This window comes from Panthera onca, chromosome A2, assembly GCF_046562875.1.
Source record: "Panthera onca isolate mPanOnc1 chromosome A2, mPanOnc1 haplotype 2, whole genome shotgun sequence".
Lineage (NCBI taxonomy): Eukaryota > Metazoa > Chordata > Mammalia > Carnivora > Felidae > Panthera > Panthera onca.
In genome coordinates, this window is record NC_138340.1 from 135,508,749 (window position 1) to 135,531,083 (window position 22,335).

Genomic DNA, 22,335 nt, shown 5'->3' on the forward strand with positions numbered 1-22,335 from the left:
ACGAGCTGTGAGATCATGACCTGAGCCAACGTCAGACGCTTAACTGGCTGAGCCACCCAGGAGCCCCCCAAATTTCATAGTTTTGAGTACATATTGAATGCTAGGTATAGTATCTCCTCTCAGCTCTTGGAGGAAAACGTCATTATCTCTATCTTGCAGGGAGCAAATTGAGGCTCAGAGAGATGCTGGAATTTTCCAGCTAATGAGTTGACAGAGCCAAGATTCTAATGCAGGTCTGTACTTATAGCCTCCCCAGGATCAGTGCTTCCCATAGAAAAGTTCTCAGAGTTCCCTGTTCTAAGAGTATTAGAATCCTTTTGATTACCAGCAACAGAAACCCAATTAACTAACTTAAGTAAATATAGAGAAATTGTTGGCTTGTGTATCCTACCTGTGTGAAGGGACATAGGTAGAGAACTGGCATTAGAGACTCAGTGGAACCAGAGACTCAAGGGCCACTTGGTGGCATTTACTTGTGCTGGTTTTATTCTCTCAGACCAGATTCCTCCATGCAGTGGGTCCTTAGAACTCTTTGCTCATGTCTTTACAAACCAGGGAGAAAAGAGTCCTTTCTCCTTGGCCAAATGTGAAAAATCCTAGAGACCTTAGACCTTAGACCAAAGGAAAAAAAGAAAGAAAAGAAAAAGAAAAAAGAAAAAGTAGCTAGTAAATTATTGCCTCAAAAAAGTTGAGACTCATAATTTGTTTACCTTACTTTCACTAAACTCATTTCCCTATAAAAAATATTTTCAAAGCGAAGTAAGATATTCAGCCTTATTTTTTCTTGATTTTATTCAAAGAATTAGGTTAGTGAGAATAATAGATTCATATTTCCAAGATCAAGGACCAATTCCTGTTATTGAGCACTTAGTGTGTATAAGTGCCATGAAAGCAAGGATATTTTTGTTGGCTGGTTGGTTTGGTTTATTTATGATGTATCCCCAAGTGCCTAGACTAGGGCTTGGCATATAGCACATGCTCAATAAACAATTGCTGAATGAATGGTAATTGAATGTGCAATGACCAACATTATATGAAAACCTGTAACACTGTTGCAGAGATAAAATGTGTAAACACAATACAGTGTAGATGTACCAGCAAGTTCACAATAAAGCAGTAGATATTGAATATCTTAGTTCTGAATAGATGCTAAGGGAAAGATGAATCAAGGAAGGGCTAGGTTAACAAAAATCTGTGTACTCCAGTTCTATTTTCATTTATGGCCAAATGGAGGACACCTGAATTTGTAGGATTATCTGACCTAAGATTGTTTTTCCTGTTTTGATTGTATCCCCCATATCAATTCAATTAAAAATATAACTATTTTTTTTCAATTCAATAACTCTGTGCCAGCATAAGTCCATAAATTCTTTCTTTTATCTTTATTTTGTATCTCTTTTCACCATATTTATTTCTTTTTTTGAAAAATAAAATTGTTATTTAGAATTTATTGAAACATTTTGGAAGAGTGATATATCATTTATATATAGTACTTTGTACCTCTGCACCCTTGGAAAGTGACCTGGACTCACATTTCATAACTTCCTGGTGACAAAGGTCCTTAGGTGGTTACCACATAGTTGAGGCACACTGGCCCATCTGACTCAGTTTGTGGCTGTGGCATTGAACCCTCTATATCACTCCTATGTGCAAACTGCACACCCATTCCATGAGAAGCTACAAACATGATAAGCATAGAGCTTCTCCTTCATGATTTAACTCTCAGTGTTTGAAATTCTTACTGGATCTGTTGTGGTGCTACTGAAACCACACTACCTCCTCTCCCTGCTAACTCCTCTCAAGCTATAAAGTGTTCAAATCCCAGCCATTAAAATAAATTATCCCACCTTGCCTTTCCTTCAGGTTGCTACTCCATTCTTTTTTCCTTCTCCTCCCCCGCCTCCTCCTCCTCCTCCTCCTCCTCCTCCTCCTCCTTCTTCTTCTTTTTCCACAGCTAACATTTCTCTGCTCTCCTGATCTCTCCACTTCTTCACCTTTCCTTTTCATCTCATCTTCTTGAAATATGGTTTCCACATCTACCATGGTGCCAAAATGACATCAATCAGGGTCACCAGAGGTCTCTTAATGTCAAATAAAATGGCATCTTCCTACATGACTTCATGCTGACCTCTTCTTCCCACCTTGAAACCATTTCTCTGGTCTGTGTACCACCTTTCTTTCCTGACTTTCTCATCTGACCCATTCTTCCTTTGGAAGAGAGGCTGGGGGCACCTGGGTGAATTGGTTAAGCGTCCAACTTTGACTCAGGCCATGATCTCACGATTCGTGAGTTCCAGCCCCATGTCAGGCTCTGTGGTGACACTTGGAGCCTGGAGCCCGCTTTGGATTCTGTGTCTCCCTCACTACCCTCCCCCCCACCCCCGCCGCTTTCGTTCTGTCTGTCTCTCTCTCAAAAATAAATAAAAATTAAAAATACAAAATAAAATTTAAAAATTTAGCTTCTTACCCTGTTGTGAGTCACTGAATGATATGGACAAGAGGCAGGCCCTGCATGTGAGTGAAAGAGTAGATAGATGGGATAGGGCGATTAGGCCTTGTTGGTAGTAAGCTTCTTGGGGGAGCCAGTGTCCATGCACAGACTGCCAGGTTTGCCCTCAAATTTCAGTTGTGTGGTCTTCCTTTGGAGTAACTTAAAACCAGCTCTGGTAATGGTAGAAGAATAGTAATGGAAAGAGCTCTTAATGAAATGCAAACCCTTTGTCTGGTTCTTGCCTGTGAAACTTTTCATCTCTGTACAGTTTAATAATGAATATCAGGGTAACATTCAGAGATATATTTTAACAACTTGGGAAGAGAAAGAGGGCCTTCATTAACAGAAGTGGCAATAATGTAAATATAATCCACAGATGAACTTACAGTTTTTAAAAGAAAACATTTCTTTGATACCACCTTCTTTCAGACTATGTGGTTTCTATTCCTACCAGAAAATAGAGAATTTGATTCTGTTCTAATTTTCTAAAGACTTTTACTCTAATAAATGACTTTAGTAGCTAAAACGAAGTTTGACAAGATTTGTTTCATACCCCTATACTTAAAAACAGAGTCATTCAGACAGGCTTTTCTAATGTTAAATAACAGAAAAATTCACCTGACTTTTTATATTGTTGTTTTTTTTGACAGTTAAATTTTGTAAAATCTACTACAGTTCCTAAACAAGTAAAGATCAAAAGGCGAAGAGGAAAAAAAGTTACATTTTTGTTTATTTTTCACTCTGTCCCAAGCATAGTAATGTATATTCCTAAGAGTCATACTTTACTAATCCATTTCTTGGCACTGCTTTAAGAAGCCCACAACTTTCTGGGCTTGCCTCTTGTCCATCACATCTGGCCTTGTCATGAAGTCAACTCTTTGAAAATTGATACATAGTGAAGCATCAAATTCTGCCAAACATCTGATGAGTGTTGGTGTTGGAAGGTCTCCACAAGGTTGTTTTTTTTTTTTATTTTTTTATTTTTTTTTGTCTCTTTAGTCACTTGTTTTAATCTCCTTGGATGTCTTTGTGAGAATACAACTATGTTAAGGGAAATAAAACAACTCAAATATTTGCACATGCAACTTATTGGTCCCACTTTTTATTCTTTTGCAGAGAATGGGACAGAGAACTGGCATCAAAGAAAAACCCCAAACTCATTAATGCCCTTCGGAGATGCTTTTTCTGGAGATTTATGTTCTATGGACTCTTATTATATTTAGGGGTAAGGATCTCATTTGTAAATTCATTATAGATAATAAGTATATTCATTTTTATGATTTTATTAATCTAAAGTAATTATATTCATTTTATGACTAGGGTAATCTGGTGCTCAGATAAGAGGACTAATTCAACTCTAAATACAAAGAAACCACTAAAACTCTAGTAGAGACAAGTAAAAATGCATTAAGATGTCCTGAAACACAGGTGGCAACCTATAATTTAAAATAGGTTCAGCATTAAAAAAATTTAAAAAAAAAGGTGTGGGGGGGGGCGCCTGGGTGGCTCAGTCAGTTAAGTGTCTGACGACGTCTGAAATCATGATCTCGCTGTTTGTGAGTTTGAGCCCCGCATCGGGCTCTGTGCTGACAGCTCAGAGCCTGGAGCCTGCTTTGGATTCTGTGTCTCCCTCTTTTTCTGCCCCTCTCCCACTCTCTCTCTCTCTCAAAAATAAATAAACATTAAAAAAAGAAAAAAAATAAAAAACTGGGGATTGAAGATGGCGGCGTAGGAAGACGCTGGGCCCACCTCATCCTGCTCATGGCTTAGACTCCACCCACATCTGCCTAAATAATCCAGAAAACCACCAGAAGACTAGCAGAATGGACTCTCTGGAGCCAAGCATAGACAAGAGGCCCACGAAAGAGGGTAGGAAGGGTGGAGAGGCGGTGTGTGCTACACAGACTGGCAGGAGGGAGCTGGGGCAGTGGAGGGGTAGCCCGCCTGGCAAGACAGAGCCCCCAAGTCTGGCTTGCAAAAGCGGAGGGACTGGACTCCATGAGTTCTGACAGCCAGTGGGACTTAACATCTGGGATGTTAAAAGTCAACAGCTCTGCTCTTGGAGAGTGGGGAGGGTGAGAGAACACCGGGAGGGAGAGTTGCTGAGCCCTGGAAGACAGAGCTCAACTTGGTGGGGAACAAAGGTGCTGGCAAGCACCATATCCCTCTCCCATCCCCCAGCAGAAATCCCAAAGGGAACCAGTTCCCTGTCACTGAACTTGCTTGCACTGCGCAAACACTCAACCCTTCTGTGGATCCATCGCTCCAGGTGCTGCAGGGCCCCTCCTGCAGGAGACCACCAACAGCAAAGGGAGCTAAGCCTGCCCCTCCTACTCCTGTGCACCTTGTGGATCTACCCTGGCTAATATACCAGATCCCATCGAAGCAGCATCACAAGCCAGGCAGTGTGCAAGTAGCCCAGACAGGGGCCACACCACTCCACAGTGAGTCCTGCCGCTGGGAGAGGGGAAGATAAGTTACACACCAGTCTGACTATGGCCCCAGCGGTGGGCTGGGGGCAGACATCAGGTCTGACTTCAGCCCTGCCCACCAACACAAGTTACTCTGGAAAGCACAGGGGAAGTGCCCTGTAGTTTGGAGCCACCGCAGGGACTACCCAAAATGACGAAACGGAAGAATTCTCTTCAAAAGAAATTCCAGTAAGTAGCGATAGCTACTTAAATCAAAAATGATTTAAGCAATATAACAAAACAAGAATTTAGAATAATAGTCATAAACTTAATCACTGGGCTTGAAAAAAATATAGTGGACAGCAGAGAAATCTGTTGCTACAGAGATCAAGGGACTAAGAATAGTCATGAGGAGCTAAAAAATGCTATAAATGAGGTGCAAAATAAAATGGAGGCGACCACAGCTCGGATTGAAGAGGCAGAGGAGAGTATAGGTGAATTAGAAGATAAAATGATGGAAAAAGAGGAAGCTGAGAAAAAGATTAAAAAAAATTCAGGAGTATGAGGGGAGAATTAGAGAACTAAGTGATGCAATCAAACGGAACAATATTTGTATCAGGAATTCCAGAAGAGGAAGAGAGAGAGAGGGGCTAAAGGTGTGTTTGAACAAATCATACTTGAGAACTTCCCTGATCTGGGGAAAGAAAAGGCATTGAAATCCAAGAGGCACAGAGAACTCCCTTCAGATGTAACTTGAATGGATCTTCTGCATGACATATCATAGTGAAACTGACAAAATACAAGGATAAAGAGAAAATTCTTAAAGCAGCTAGGGGTAAACATGTTCTAACTTACAAAGGGAGACCAGTAAGAGTAGTGGCAGACTTATCTACTGAAACTTGGCAGGCCAGAAAGGAATGGCAGGAGATCTTCAATGTGATGAACAGAAAAAAAAAAATATGCAGCCAACATTCCTTTATCCAGCAAGTGTCTCATTCAGAATAGAAGGAGAGATAAAGGTCTTCCCAAACAAACAAAAATTGAAGGAGTTCATCACCACTAAACCAGCCCTACAAGAGATCCTAAGGGGGATTCTGAGAGTGAAATGTTGCAAAGACCACAAAGTACCAGAGACATCATACAGGCATGAAACCTACAGACATCACAGTGACTCTAAACCCATATCTTTCAATAATAACACTGAATGTAAATAGACGAAATGCTCCAACCAAAAGACATAGGGTATCAGAATAGACTAAAAAAAAACAAGACCCATCTATTTGCTGACTACAAGAGACTCATTTTAGGCTTGAGGACACCTTCAGATTGAAAGTGAGGGGATGGAGAACTATCTATCATGCTACTGGAAGTCAAAAGAAAGCTGGACTAGCCATACTTAGATCAGACAAACTAGACTTTAAATTAAAGGCTGTAACAAGAGATGAAGAAGGGCATTATATAATAATTACAGGGTCTATCCATCAGGAAGAGCTAATAATTATAAATGTCTATGCACCAAATACGGGAGCCCCCAAATACATAAAACTGTTAATCACAAACATAAGCAACCTTATTGATAAGAATGTGGTAATTGCAGGGGACTTTAATACTCCACCTACAACAATGGATAGATCATCTAGACACACGGTCAATAAAGAAACAAGGGCCCTGAATGATACATTGGATCAAATGGACTTGACAGATATATTTAGAACTCTGCATCCCATAGCAACAGAATATACTGTCTTCTCGAGTGCACATGGAACATTCTCCAAGATAGATCACATACTGGGTCACAAAACAGCCCTTCATAAGTATAAAAGAACAGAGATCATACCATGCGCACTTTCAGACCACAATGCTATGAGGCTTGAAATCAACCACAGGAAAAGTCTGGAAAACCTCCGAAAGCATGGAGGTTAAAGAACACCCTACTAAATAATGAATGGGTCAACCAGGCAATTAGAGAAGAACTTAAAAAATATATGGAAACAAACAAAAATGAAAGTACAACAATCCAAATGCTTTGGGAAGCAGCAAAGGCAGTCCTGAGAGGAAAATACATTGCAATCCAGGCCTATCTCAAGAAACAAGAAAAATCCCAAATACAAAATCTAACAGCACACCTAAAGGAAATAGAAGCAGAACAGCAAAGACAGCCTATATCCAGCAGAAGAAGACAAATAATAAAGATCAGGGCAGAAATAAACGATATAGAATCTAAAAAAACTGTAGAGCAGATCAATGAAACCAAGAGTTGGTTTTTTGAAAAAATAAAGAAAATTGATAAACCTCTAGCCAGGCTTCTCAGAAAGAAAAGGGAGATGACCCAAATAGATAAAATCATGAACGAAAATGGAATTATTAAAACCAATCCCTCTGAAATATAAGCAATTAGCAGGGAATACTACAAAAAATTATATGCCAACAAACTGGACAACCTGGAAGAAATGGACAAATTCCTAAGCACCCACGCACTTCTAAACTCAAACAGGAAGAAATAGAAAACTTCAATAGACCCACAACTAGTGAAGACATTGAGTCAGTTATCAAAAATCTCCCAACAAATGAGTCCAGGACCAGATGGCTTCCCAGGGGAATTCTACCAGCTATTTAAAGCAGAGATACCTATGCTTCTCAAGCTGTTCCAAAAAATAGAGAGGGAAGGAAAACTTCCAGACTCATTCTATGAAGCCAGCATTACTTTGATTCCTAAACCAGTCAGAGACCCAGCGAAAAAAGAGAACTACAGGCCAATATCCCTGATACACAAATTCTCAATAAGATACTAGCAAATCGAATTCAACAGCATATAAAAAGAAGTATTCACCATGATCAAGTGGGATTCATTCTTGGGCTGCAGGGCTGGTTCAACATTTGCAAATCAATCATTGTGATACATCACATTAATAAAAGAAAAGATAAGAACCATATGATCCTGTCTATCGATGCAGAAAAAGCATTTGACAAAATTCAGCATCCTTAATAAAAACCCTCAAAAAAGTCGGAAAAGAAGGAACATACTTAAACATCATAAAAGCCATTTATGAAAATCCCACAGCTAGTATCATTCTCAATGGGGAAAAACTGAGAGCTTTCCCCCTGAGATCAGGAACATGACAGGGATGTCCACTCTTACCGCTGTTGTTGAACATAGTGTTGGAAGTTCTAGCGTCAGCAATCAGACAACAAAAGGAAATCAAAGGCATCAAAATTGGCAAAGATGAAGTCAAGCTTTCACTTTTTGCAGATGACATTATACATGGAAAACCCGATAGACTCCACCAAAAGTCTGCTAGAACTGATACATGAATTCAGCAAAGTCGCAGGATACAAATTACACTCTTATACACTAACAATGAAGCAACAGATAGACAAATAAAGAATCTGATCCCATTCACATTTGCACCAAGAAGCATAAAATACCAGGAATAAACCTAACCAAAGATGTACAAAATCTGTATGCTGAAAACTATAGAAAGCTGATGAAGGAATTTGAAGAAGATATAAAGAAATGGAAAAACATTCCATGCTTATTTATGGATTGGAAGAATAAATATTGTTAAAATGTCAAAACTACCCAAAGCTATATACACATTCAATGCAATCCCAATCAATATTGCACCAGCAATCTTCTTGAAGTTAGAGCAAGCAATCCTAAAATTTGTATGGAACCACAAAAGACCCCGAATAGCCAAAGTAATTTTGAAGAAGAAGATGAAAGCAGGAGGCATCACAATCCCAGACTTTAGCCTCTACTACAAAGCTGTAATCATCAAGACAGCATGGTATTGGCACAAAAACAGACACATAGACCAATGGAATAGAATAGAGACTCCAGAATTGGACCCACAAAAGTATGGCCAACTCATCTTTGACAAAGCAGGAAGGAATATCCCATGGAGAAAAGACAGTCTCTTTAACAAATGGTGCTGGGAGAACTGGACAGCAACATGCAGAAGGATGAAACTAGACCACTTTCTTACACCATTCCCAAAAATAAACTCAAAATGGATAAAGGACCTGAATGTGAGACATGAAACCATCAAAACTCTAGAGGAGAAAGCAGGAAAACACCTCTCTGACCTCAGCCGCAGCAAGTTCTTACTTGACACATCCCCAAAGGCAAGGGAATTAAAAGCAAAAATGAACTACTGGGACCTCATGAAGATAAAAACTTTCTGTACTGCAAAGGAAACAATCAACAAAACTAAAAGGCAACCAACAGAATGGGAAAAGATATTTGCAAATGACATATCAGACAAAGGGCTAGTATCCAAAATATAAAGAGCTCACCAAACTCCACACCCGAAAAACAAATAACCCAGTGAAGAAATGGACAGAAGACATGTATAGACACTTCTCTAAAGAAGACATCCGGATGGCCAAAAGGCACATGAAAAGATGCTCAATGTTGCTTCTCATCAGGAAAATACAAATCAAAACCACACTCAGATACCACCTCACGACCAGTCAGAGTGGCTAAAATGAACAAATCAGGAGACTATAGATGCTGGCGACGATGAGGAGAAATGGGAACCCTCTTGCACTGTTGGTGGGAATGCAAACTGGTGCAGCCGCTCTGGAAAACAGTGTGGAGGTTCCTCAAAAAATTAAAAATAGATATACCCTATGACCCAGCAATAGCACTGCTAGGAATTTTCCCAAAGGATACAGGAGTGCTGATGTATAGGGGCACTTGTACCCCAATGTTTATAGTAGCACTCTCAACAATAGCCAAATTATGGAAAGAGCCTAAATGTCCATCAACTGATGAATGGATAAAGAAATTGTGGTTTATACACACAATGGAATACTACATGGCAATGAGAAAGAATGAAATATGACCTTTTGTACCAACGTGGGAACTGGAGAGTGTTATGCTAAGTGAAATAAACCATACAGAGAAAGACAGACACCATATGTTTTCACTCTTATGTGGATCCTGAGAAACTTAACAGAAGATCATGGGGAAGGGAAAGGAAAAAAAATTAGAAAGGGAGGGAGCCAAAGTATAAGAGACTCTTGAAATTGAGAATAAACTGAGGGTTGATGGGGGGTGGGAGGGAGTGCAGGGTGGATGATGGGTATTGAGGAGGACACCTGTTGAGATGAGCCCTGGGTGTTGTATGGAAACCAATTTGACAAGAAACTTCGTATTAAAAAAAAAATAAAAATAAAAATAAAAAAATAAATAAAATGGGTTCAGCAATAAATAAATAAATAAATAAATAAATAAATAAATAAATAAATAGGTTTAGGAAATTTCTTTGAAAATACTTATTTTCTATTATGATCCCAAATCACATTATCTTACTAGTACAAGAGATTGCTAATGTTTTTCTTTTTTTGTATTTGACTGTAGGATATCAAGACACAATGTCAGGTCAAATTTAGCCAATTATCCATATGAATAAATGTAATATCTTACAATCATACCTGCATGCTGAATTTCAAGGAAAAATAGAAAAAATTTAAAGCTTGGCAGCGAGGTACTCTCGTAGTATATTTTCTCAGTCACCTCTGTCTTCATCAGTGGGAAGAGAGCTCTGTACCTGAAAGCCCCTGGCTTTCTGGTGTTTAAATGTAGTCTGGGATGCTTCCCAGTGCTATTAAATATGACTCAGATATGTTAGTTTTTACATCACCAGAGCATCATTTCAAATCCTTAGTTGTAACCTGTAAAAGGCATGACAAGTTGAAAACTTATTTAGCCTTTAAGTAAAGGCTGTGCACAGTATTTGCTTTGGGATGAGTACTATCTTTATTCACAGGTATTGTATTCATATTGATCTCCATGTATTGGAGAGTTAGCAGTGCCATAGTGTCAAGTTGCATGTTTTTAAGAATTTGTAGTTTGTACATACCACTAAAAATACATTTAAAAATTTATCGTGACAAAGATGGTCACATTTCGGTCCAAAATGTTTTGTAATTCTCTTGACAATCACCTGGAAAAATTCTTCTGGCTTTTGAGTTGATCTGCCATCCATCTATCCACCCATCCGTATCTATCTGTCTGTCAATCTGTCTGTCTGTCTGTCCATTCCTACAGAAACCAACAACATTTTAGGGAGGGAAATATTTTGTTCATAAATATAAGTAAGCCAAGTCAAGAATTAATTATCTTTTAAGATGTCATTGAGGTGATTTTTCTCAGAAAGGGTACTCAGAACTTGGGAAACAGTTTTATCCACAGCATCTGGCTCTATTTGACTTATTAAAAAATCTTTTGTTGGTTGTTTTAATGACAATAGTGTATATGTTTGAGTCAGTGTATAGAAGTACAATTCTCTCTGAACATATATAAGAATGTAACATTCTCAATAAGTTATAGTTGATTGAAGTGAATGACACTTCAAACGATTGTTATGTCATGATCAAGATTGTGGCGAAGCTGAAAATTGTCTTCAGTCATTGTCTCCATCACACACTGCTACCATTGATTAATACTGATTAACCTAACATCCTAACGATCGAGCTCCTTTTATGCTCTGCCTGCCTTGTGAAATAATTTATCCAGCAGCATTGAAGTTTCATGAGAACAAAAGCACTCATTTAAATGTGATAGTTTAGGTGACACATGAACATATTTATCGAATGGTTTTTTTGGTCATGTGTACAAAACCAAAAAAATGGCTTGATATAATTTAATGTTTATTGAATTTAATATTTATTGTACCTAATCTATTCTAGGTTCAGCATTAAGTCCTTTATGCAGATTGTCTTATTGAATTCTTCTGGTAACTCCATGGAGCAGATGTTATTACCTCTAGTATACAGAGAAGGAAATTATGAAACTTTCCAGAGTACACATATGGTAAATTTTAGTGATAGGTCTCTTTAGCCCCAAAGACTGTGACCTTTCCACAATATCCAATTATAATTGTTATATAATTATATTTGTAATGATTGTCTTTAGGTCCTCAACAGAATGGTGTCTCTAGTAACCAGCCTCAGGTCTGCTGAGTTTTTTGCATCTTCCTAGGAGACACAGGTTAACAGAAGCTTAAAGGCTGAGGGTTCTTCCAGGGTCACCTGAGGGGCAAATCTGAAGAAAGTTTGCAGTAGGGGAACAAACTAGAATCTTCTCCTTATATTCCAGAAGGAACTGTGTCAAATCCACCCAAGGGCCAGTATTGCCAAGGTCAAACTTAAAAACAAAATTAAGGGGTAGAAGAATGGCATGGGTGTAGATAAGGACTTATTCTTAAACTTCTCAAACTTAAACATATCCTAGCAAAAGGAATCTTAAAGGCTTTCATGGTGTATTAACTACTCTTGAGTGGGAGTGAGGGATGAGGTGCTCTCCAGTAAACATGAGCCCTAGACTGCAGGTCTGGAACCATCAGCACGTTCAAAGGGCAAAGTTTACTTCCTCCAGTTCACCTGCTACAACCTATAACCTGTCTATAACCAACAGAATATTGGTGAGGAAAAGAACCGATGGGAAAAGCAAGGAAAACGTGTGCGGTGGGAAGGCATGGAGAGGAAAATTTACATTGGCAGTGGTACAGGTGTGGTGAGACGAGGTTTCTCACTCTTGTCACAGAGAAAAGACCTCACTGAGGTTGTGAAGTTTTAAGTAGTGAAAATGTTAAACACTGTAACTCTTAAAGAATTTAGATAACCATGTGGTCATTAAGACGAGTGCAGCTTTTCAGCATACCTAATCTCTTGTCTCTATTCTTTTTGTCACTTACAGAAGAAAAGAAGGGTAGAAAATGTAGCCGTTATTATAAGACCTCTACCTTTTGAAGCAACTTCTACCAGTACCTTAGTATTTATGGTATTCTTTTGGGTCATTCCTTTTTTTCCTCTGCTTGTATCAGCTTGGGGATTTTTCATTCCATTAAATGAGTGAGGATTCTTGAAATTGCTAGAACACTACTCTTGCTAAAAGGTGGACATGCTTTCAAAATTATCTGTACATTCTTAGTCCCTCTAAATCAGGATAATTGTGACACAAAGAGTATTCAGTTGTTTTCAGGACTGATAGAAAAAGTGGTGTAAGATTTGCCTTTGACTGTGAAAGGTTAAGAAAAAAAGAAAATGCTATTATCAAGGAGCTTGTATCTCTACAATAGTTGATGTAATTTTAACTCATATTAGCTATGGCCTCTCATCATTAACTATATACTTGTTTTTTCTTCATCTGACTCAGCAGCCAGATACAACATGTCTTTCACATTTGAGACTCCTAGCATAGAAGAGAAACTGACTGTGGAAAAACTGAGCATGAGAGTCAGTTAAGGACAGTGAGAAGCAAGCCAAGTGTTGGGAGTACTGTGAGCAAATTGCTGAGAGAATAGTGTTATCCCTTCTTGATTCCTAGGCAGTTCTGGGCATATTGCCATCATCAAAGTGAGATGCATGTCAGTACAACTTGGGTCAAACCCGTTCTATTCATTAGACCCCAAGAAGGTTATGGACATAAAGGAGAAGTCCTAGTACTAATGTTGATAGAGTTCTCAAGTCCCATGGTCTGTATTGCATAAAACGATCTTTTATCTCTTATGGGTTTTTTAAAAAATGTTTATTTATTGATTTTTGAGAGAGAGAGAGAGTGCACATGCAAGTTGGGGAGGGACAGACAGGCAGGGAGAGAGTAAATCCCAAGCAGGTTTCATACTCAGCGTGCAGCCTGGTGCAGGGCTCCATCTCACGACTGTGAGATCAGGACCTGAGCTGAAATCAAGAGACGCTTAACCAACTGAGCCACCAGGCTCCCCTGTCCCTTAAGTTTTAACAAAGACATTGAGTAGGCACTTGAATACAAGCCGACTGCTAAGAAACGGAGAGCGTTTGAGGGAATTCTGCCCACAGATGGTCCCTGGCTTAGGCTCTGACTTATGTATGTTCCTTTCAGATGACTGGTTACCTAAGGACAGCTATCTCCAGCAAATCTCCTTCTTCTAGATGCCTGTTAGGTGGGTCCCCTTTCTCCTCTTCCTTCCCATCCCTACCTCTCCCCATATGTAGCTTCTTCTCTAACCTCAGCAGTGACTTGCATGCTGTACTCTCTAAACTCGCCCTATATCCCATTTCTACTCGCTACTAGAACCCTCATCTCTAATCCACACTTCCTTGTGTTGTCTACCTGAATGAAGGCAATCTACACCTTCCCTCAGTTCCTGTGATAAGAGTTGGGAGTTCTTGGGCTTTAGATTTCTTTGAATCATAAGGAATTTCTGTATCACTCTTCTGGATATTTCTGTATCCAGAAGCCCCACCCCAAATATGTGATTTAATTGATTTGGGTGGGCCTTGGGATAATAGTAGTCTCATTAAGGTTCCCAGGTGATTCTGATTTAGGTAGACAAGGGCCAACATTACTAAATGCATCTGATTTTTGCTAGAATGACCCACATTGAGAAAGCATTTTAATTTGAATTTTTCTTGATGATATGAAAAAACTGAAAAACATAAAAATGAATATTAACTCTTATAATGACATTAGAGCAGTGTTTCTCAAACTTTAATATGCATACCAGTGACCCAGGGATCTAGCTAAGATGCAGGTTCCAATTTAGGAGGTTTTGGGTGAGACCCTAAAATTCTGCATTTCTAAAAGCTCTCAGGTGAAGGCCTTGCAGGGTTGTGGGAGAAGAGAAAGCCTTGGTAGAAGGAATACTGTTGTGAGAAGTGGGCAGATTCATGAGGGCCAATGAGCCCTTGAATAAAGTGACGGGAATCCCACTGGGATGAGAAAGTAGCTAAGGGTTTATTGGGAAATCCCAAAGTAACTAGTGTTAACTCTCCACGTCTTCCAGCGGTGCTCCTCCCAGGACCCCACTGGAGAGAAGCAGATGACAGGATGCATGGAGAGGGCAAAGATATGGTTAAAAGGCACTCTGTTTCTCTTCCAAGATTGCAGCAGAGGGAGATGTTACATCTTTTTCTGTAGGAAATTTGTTACACGGGTTGGTTGGTTTTTTGTGAACAATTTGAACAGAACGGTGCTCCAGGAGCATTTAGTGGTATATGTACTTTTGAAGGCTAACCTAGGAATCCAGTATCACGTCCAGTAGAATACTGTGTCTAAAACCAAATGCATCTCCTGTTCTTCCACGTGAAATTTTGGAACAAAATTGATTTGTAAATTGGGAATTGTTTGTGATCATGTTTTTTTTTTTTATTAAAAATTCTTTGAATGTTTATTTATTTTTGAGACAGAGAGAGAGAGTGAGCGAGGGAGGGGCAGAGAGGAGGGAGACACAGAATCCAAATCTGGCTCCAGGCTCTAAGCTGTCAGCACAGAGCCCAAAGTGGGGCTTGAACTCAAGACCTGATCCGAAGTCGGATGCTTAACCAACTGAGCCACCCAGGTGCCCTTGTGATCATGGTTTTTAAGACTTAAACTGGATATAAGGGCATCTAGGACTTCCATTCCTGATAGGAACTTGGTGCATTTTTAGCTCTTGTAGCTAACCAGTATCCAGTATGACTAATGAATAAAATATGTTTAAAGTAAAAATATACGTATGTATTTTCTTTTCAAAGATGGGGTATTTTTTTCTTTACTTCCCCAGGGCTTGCTCATGCCCTGTTGCCACAAACTTGTTTTATGATCTTTGGGCAAGTCAGATAACTTTCCTGGATCTCTGTTTCCTTGAGTATACAGTAAAAGAGGCTGTAGTAAAGTGTATAATGTCTATGATCTCTTTAAACTTTTAAATTATGTGTCCATGAGATGGGTCCTAGAGAAGTGGCATTTATCTTAAATCACAGTGATCTAAACTTATAACTTGATTTGCTAAGTTGATGTTGAACTAATCATAATCCTTGCACTGATGGTCAGTTGAGAGATAAACAAGTCATGTTATAACATTTCCATTTCGATTTATGGTTATGAATAAAGAGGAAGGCTTTGCAGTCAAATGTTTGGTTCAAAGCCCAGGTTTACCACTTAATAGCTATGTGACACTGGAAAGTTATTTAAACTTGAATAAATCCTGGTACATAGCAAGTGCTTCATAAATGATAGCTATTACTGGGGCTCCTGTGTGGCTCATTTGGTTGAGTGTCCGAATTCAGCTCAGGTCATGATCTTGAGGTTCATAAATTTGAACCCACTTTGGATCCTCTGTTTTCCTCTCTCTCTCTGCCCTTCCCCCATTCATATTCTCTCTCCCTATCTCAAAAATAAATAAACATTAAAAAATAAAAATAATAGGACTCCTGGGTGGCTCAGTCATTTCTCAGTGTATACCCGTGTGTGTGTGTATTTTCTTTTATGTTTTTGTATGCATGTTTTCTTCACCACTTATTAATGACCATAAATCATATGAAATTTCCTAACTAAATTTTATTATTCTTTTAAATATTTTTATGATTATGAAAGTAATCAGATAATTACTGATAAATTTGATGTTCATCCTTCTAGTTTTTTCCCATGGGAATAGAATATATACTTTATTAAGGGAGGGGGATCATTGCTTTATATAATGTGTTATAAATCTGCTTCTCTTCTTAATGTATTATGAATGCCTTTTATGTCATTAGATGATTTTTTACCTAGTCACCCTATTGTTTAATAAATCATGTGACTGTACCATACCATAATTTTTCAGTTCCCCATCATTAAATGTTTATATTGCTTCTAATTTTTCATGACTGTAAACAGACCTTCAATGACATCCCTTTAGCAGATTTCCAGATTATCAAATTGCCTTCCAGTAAAATGTACTATTTTACTTTCTTGCTACTAAAGTATGAAAATTCAGCCCTCACCAATAATAGGTGTCATCATTTAAAAATTATTTTCAAATTGCTCAGTGAGAAGGAATATATTATTATTTTTCTTTGCATTACTTTTGGTTTCTAGTGAGTTTAAACAGTTTTTGTATATTAATTAAGCATTTATATTTTTTGTGTGTATGTAATTGCCTTTTCATGTTTTTTGTCTATTTTAGAGTTTGTCTTTTTCTTATTGATATAAGAGAGTATTTCCCCCAGCCTATCATTTGTTTCTAGTGAGCTTTACCTCTTATTTTCTTAACAATTAGAGGTTTTAACTTTTAGGGCACCTAGGCAGCTTAGTCCATTAAGTGTCCGCCTTGGACTCAGGTCATGATCTCAACAGCTCATGAGTTTGAGGCCTGCGTTGGGCTGTCATGGGCTCTGTGCTGACAGTTGAGAGTCTGGAGTCTGCTTCAGATTCTGGGTCTCCCTCTCTCTCTGCCCCCTCTCCCGCTTGTGCGTGTGTGCGCTCTCTCTCAAAAATAAATAAACATTAAAAAAATTAAAAAAAAGAAGTTTTAACTTTTAAAAATTTGCTGTCAAATCTATATACCTTTTCCTTTGTTTTCTGCTTTTGTTATCAGACATTATTAAAAGCCTTCCTACCCAAATTATTTATGTTTTTACATTTTTTTAATATTTATTTATGTTTATTTATGTTTTACTATTTCAGCTTTTACATGTAAATATCTAATGCATTTGCAATTTATTTTGATGTATGTTTGAGATAAAAATGTAATTTTAAAAGTGAGTGTCCAGTTTCCTCATCATTTATTGCATAATCTAGCCTTTCTCCACTGAATTAGAATAACATAATACACAAAATTATTACGTGTGCTTGAACCTGCTCACAGATAAATCACTCTATTTCTTTGTCATGCCACATATTATAATAGCTGTATGATTTAATATCCAGTAATGTAAACCTTTTCACACATTTTTCTTATTCCTCAAATGTTTTTGACTAATCTCTCATTTTTTTCAAATGAAATTTATAATCATTTTACCCATTGATTAGCAAATACTCACTTAGTGGATGTTCTGTGCTAGGTATTGTGCATCATGTTGGGATTATTATAGAAATGAAGACAATCAGTCCCTGCTATTATGGTGCTGAAAATCCACTTCCAAAGAACCCACCTGAAATTCTGATGAAAGTTACGTTAGACTTACAAAATACCATGGAGAGAATATAATCTTTGTAATATTCAGTTTTTCTTTATAGAAAAATTTAAAGTCCTTAAGACTTTTATTTAAGACTTTAAAATATGTCTTAGTAGGGGCGCCTGGGTGGCTCAGTCAGTTGAATGTCCGACTTCGGCTCAGGTCATGATCTCACCGTTTGTGAGTTTGAGCCCCATGTCGGCCTCTGTGCTGACAGCTCAGAGCCTGGAGCCTCCTTTGGATTCTGTCTCCTTCTCTCTCGCCCCTCCCCATTTGTGCTCTGTCTCTCTGTCTCTCAAAAATAAATAAATGTAAAAAAAATTAAAATATGTCTTAGTAATGTTTATAAATATTTTTAAGGTATATATATTAATTACTGGTATTTATAATGTCTCTTGTTATATAACATAAAATTTTATATAAATGGGATACTTATTTAATTGATTATTATGCTTGGTATGTAGGAATTTAATTTCTTAGTATAATTATTTCTTAAACCTCTGCCTATGAAACTCTTAATTCACTTAAATTTGTTATATGGATGGTCATATTCTATGCTTATAATGATCCTTTTCATTTCTTCATAATACTCATACCTTGATCATTTCTCTTATTGAGTTATAACAGCTAAAAGTTCCAGAAAATGTTAAATTGTTCTAATAACCAGTATTCCTATTGTTTGTGTTGGCCTGACCCTAAAGGTAATGCTTTTAGTTTTATTAATTAGTTTGTTAAGATTAGTTAATTAGGTGTTGATTGCCGTTTTGAAGGAAAATTTCTTTCTTTATATTCAAGTATAGTTAGAACATTTATCAGAAACTGATATTGAAGTTTTATCAGATTTATTACAGTTGTTAATGAGATAATCATAAGTTCTTCTATAGTCTATTGGATTCTATTAATTTCTTAATATTGAGCAATCCTAACTTCTCAATATTTCTCAAATAATGTCCTAGTATTCCTGGGATAAAGACATATAAATAATATTGTAAAAAAGTTGACATACTGATGATCGTGAGGAATTTAGTGACTACATACCATAGAAAATAATGGAACCTTAGAAGTTCTTCAACTAATCATGTACTTGTATCAGAAAAAATAACTACGCTTTGAGTTTAGAGGTATAATTTTTAAAGTAAATATTTAGCCAACTGCAAACCCACTATTAATGGAAAATTAAATCAAAGTAAATGTGGTATTGACATTTGTCTATGAAGAGCAACATAGTATAGAAAAATTCTAGAATAAAATATTGATCTAAAAGTAATTTTGAGGATGAAATATTGCCACTCTAAGCACACTGTGAAAAATTATATTTGTAATGCAGATAAATTCATACCTGTAATTTCAAATACAAGATTTATTTTGACTTTATTTTCCTGGTGTAAGGAGTTATTTTGAAATAAAATTATCTCTGCTAGAGAAAGTCTGACATGGGTCTATGAAACTTGAAAGAAATAGGGCATCACTTGCACAGATTGTAGTAGTTTAAAAATGGAAACAACCTGTATGCCCCCAGTTTAAGACAATGGGACATATAACCTGATGTATTCAAGGATGTCATGTTGAACAGCACTTAGAATAAATGTGTAGCTATGCGAGGATCAATGGAAATAAATGTCAAAACCACAGTGTAAATAAAGAATAGTTGCAAAAAGCATAGTATGATACCATTTATACAAATTTAAAACACCAGATCCAATTCTTTCTATATATTCTAAAGGTGGATACATGTGTAATAAAAGTACGAATCATATACAATATGATACACACCAACAAAAAAGTACACACTTATTTACTTTTTAAAAAACAAGTGCTCTTCAGCAGATACAGCAAACAATTAACATGTTATATGCAGATAAGTTAGTGATTTTCTTTTCAGTACTCATCTGTCTGAATACAGGTTTGAATATGGCTAATGTGAGATGAGAAAACTATAACCCATTTTGTGATTAGTTTGGAAACTTTTAAAAAGTGTTTGATTCTTTTCTTATATTCAGAGCCTTAGTCTACATAGTTAATTTGAAATAAAGTACTGAATATAAAGTATAGAATGCACAGCTAGTGATCAATCAATGACAGCTCTGTATAGGTTAGGATTGATTCCTAATGGGGATGAACTTGACACAGAAAAGCATTTTTAGTTATTGGGAATAAGGGGGCTTGTGGTATTGGGCATTTGTGGTTTAGAAAAGGGATTGTAGAAAATGGAGGAGAATAAGCAAATTAAGGGTTGAGGGGGAGTAAACTGAACAATGCTGTGGTACCAGTCTGACTGGAAAATATACCTTTGAAATGGAATCAATTAGCCTAACATCACATCCCTGGAGGGTTTAGCTTCAGATCTCCATTTCATTGGTTCATCATAAAACAAGATAGGGGAGGTTTTGTGTTTTTCTCTCTTGAAAACAATTTAGTAAGATGGAGAAGAGTTAGACCTCTTGAATTCAAATCTATTCCTATATATTCAGGAGGAGTGGTAATGGATTTGATGGACAATTTGATTTACTAATTAATTGAGGACCCTGATTAGATGCATTTGGAAAGCACAACTTTCGACTTCCTGTGTTAACTCACAAGCCTTTGAAGAGTTGATAAATCATTGGAAACTGGACTGAGGTTGCAGTTTGTTGTAACACTGCTTCCCTGAAGTCCATACCCATTCCATACCAGGGTGGGCTTGAGACCAGAAGTGGAAGTGGCTGAATTAAATGCCACCAGTGCCTGCATGCTCCTTCCTCCTGTTGCCAGCTCCCCTTTATGTGGTTGCTTGAGAAGCTGTTTTCATTCTGGAAATAATGCCACTAACTCCAAACACTTTCTCAAGTTCTATTTTGAGGTCCCATCAGGTCACTTGGTGTCTTTGGCCTTAGTTTCTTCATCCACAAAGTGAAAATAATAATGCCTACTCTGACTCCTAAAGCTGTCCTGAAAATCAAAAGAAAATATTTCATAAACCATTCAGCGCTATGTACATATTACTGATTAATATACCATTCCAGAAACCACACCTTTACTGTATGGCCACTATTCACTTTTCAGTCAAAAATATCTTATGCATAAACTTGTCTCCAAATGACTTTCACTACAACCAAAAATCAAATCTTATTTCAAAGTATAAAAATGAAAATAATATCAAGAGTTTTACATATGGCGCAGCCCTCTATGTTAGCCCATTTTAAATCCTTCTCTAAAGATGAAAATTTTTTTGTTGAAATTGTGGGGCCATTTTATGCAAGGGAAATGAAATCTAATTTCTTGGTTTTTCCTCTTTTTAGGAAGTCACCAAATCAGTCCAGCCTCTCTTACTGGGAAGAATCATAGCTTCCTATGATCCAGATAACAAGGCGGAACGCTCCATTGCAATTTATCTAGCCATAGGCTTATGCCTTCTCTTTGTCATGAGGACTCTGCTTTTGCACCCAGCCATTTTTGGCCTTCATCACATTGGAATGCAAATAAGAATAGCTATGTTTAGTTTGATTTATAAGAAGGTAATGCTTTCTTGCATAGTCTCCATGCTACATGCAACATGTTTTAAATGTCATGTTGATACACATAAGGGATAAATGCTAAAATCAATTTTGTAGGCCTGTTAAGTAAATGGCAGCATTAATTAATATTTCTCATTTTCCTTGGTGATTAATTCAGTTCATTTTGGCTAATAATTATTGAGTATCTTCTTTAAACTCCCTATGCTATGGATTTCATTTTTTAAAAATATTTTTTAATGTTTATTTATCCTTGAGAGAGACAGAGAGAGTGTGAGCAGGGGAGGGGCAGAGAGAGGGAGACAGAATCTGAAGCAGGCTTCAGGCTCCGAGCTGTCAGCACAGAGACTGATGTGGGACTTGAACTCACGGACCGAACTGTAAGATCATGACCTGAGCTGAAGTTGGAGGCCCAACAGACTGAGCCACCCAGGTGCCCCAGATTTCATTTTTTAAAACTAGTCACATCATTGTGTTTTGGAATGTATGACTCCCCATTAAAATGATACTTACCATCCATGTAAAAGTCATTGGCAAAATATCTTGTGGTAAAATGCCATATATCTTTACGCTCAATAACAAGAGTGTAGTATGTAATTGTTATTGATAATCCAAGCAATAACAGTTCCTGCCTTAATTAGTTGTGACACAGTGATTTTGTCATCCTTTGAGTCCTGCAAATTGAACATTTTTGCAACAACACATGTACTACAATCATAAGAACCTTCTCTACTTTTCTGTATGCATTATCCAGACAAGAGCCCAAGTTGCAGAAGCATGATTTAGGTGAATGCAGATTAAGACTTCCCACCTTACAAACACAATTTAATATCATTTCAGTGACATGCTTTGTAGGCCATGTGTGATTGCTTGGGTCTACCAAGTCATTACAGTAAAGCTGTTTTGGTTGAATCATTTGGGTATTGCTTTACCCTTCTTCTCTTTTTCTTCCCCCAATGTAAAAACTTTATATACTTGGCTTATAAGGGACATGGATCTGAAATTACCTCTAGCAAATAACCCATAACACTTCATA

General features: G+C 37.5%; 1 protein-coding gene across 2 annotated transcripts in view; it reads left to right on the forward strand.

Annotated features, from left to right (window-relative positions):
* Positions 1-22,335, forward strand: part of CFTR (CF transmembrane conductance regulator) — a 183,524-nt gene that overhangs the window by 28,234 nt on the left and 132,955 nt on the right. The window contains exons 1-3 of one of the 2 annotated variants that reach the window (XM_060632965.3): positions 3,620-3,716; positions 13,772-13,832; positions 21,087-21,302. In XM_060632965.3, the coding sequence (XP_060488948.1) occupies positions 21,210-21,302 (93 nt within the window). In that variant the 5' untranslated portion in view covers positions 3,620-3,716; positions 13,772-13,832; positions 21,087-21,209. Of the gene's footprint in view, positions 1-3,607; positions 3,717-13,771; positions 13,833-21,086; positions 21,303-22,335 lie in introns of those variants that run through there. The other variant, XM_060632964.3, reaches the window with a different exon arrangement.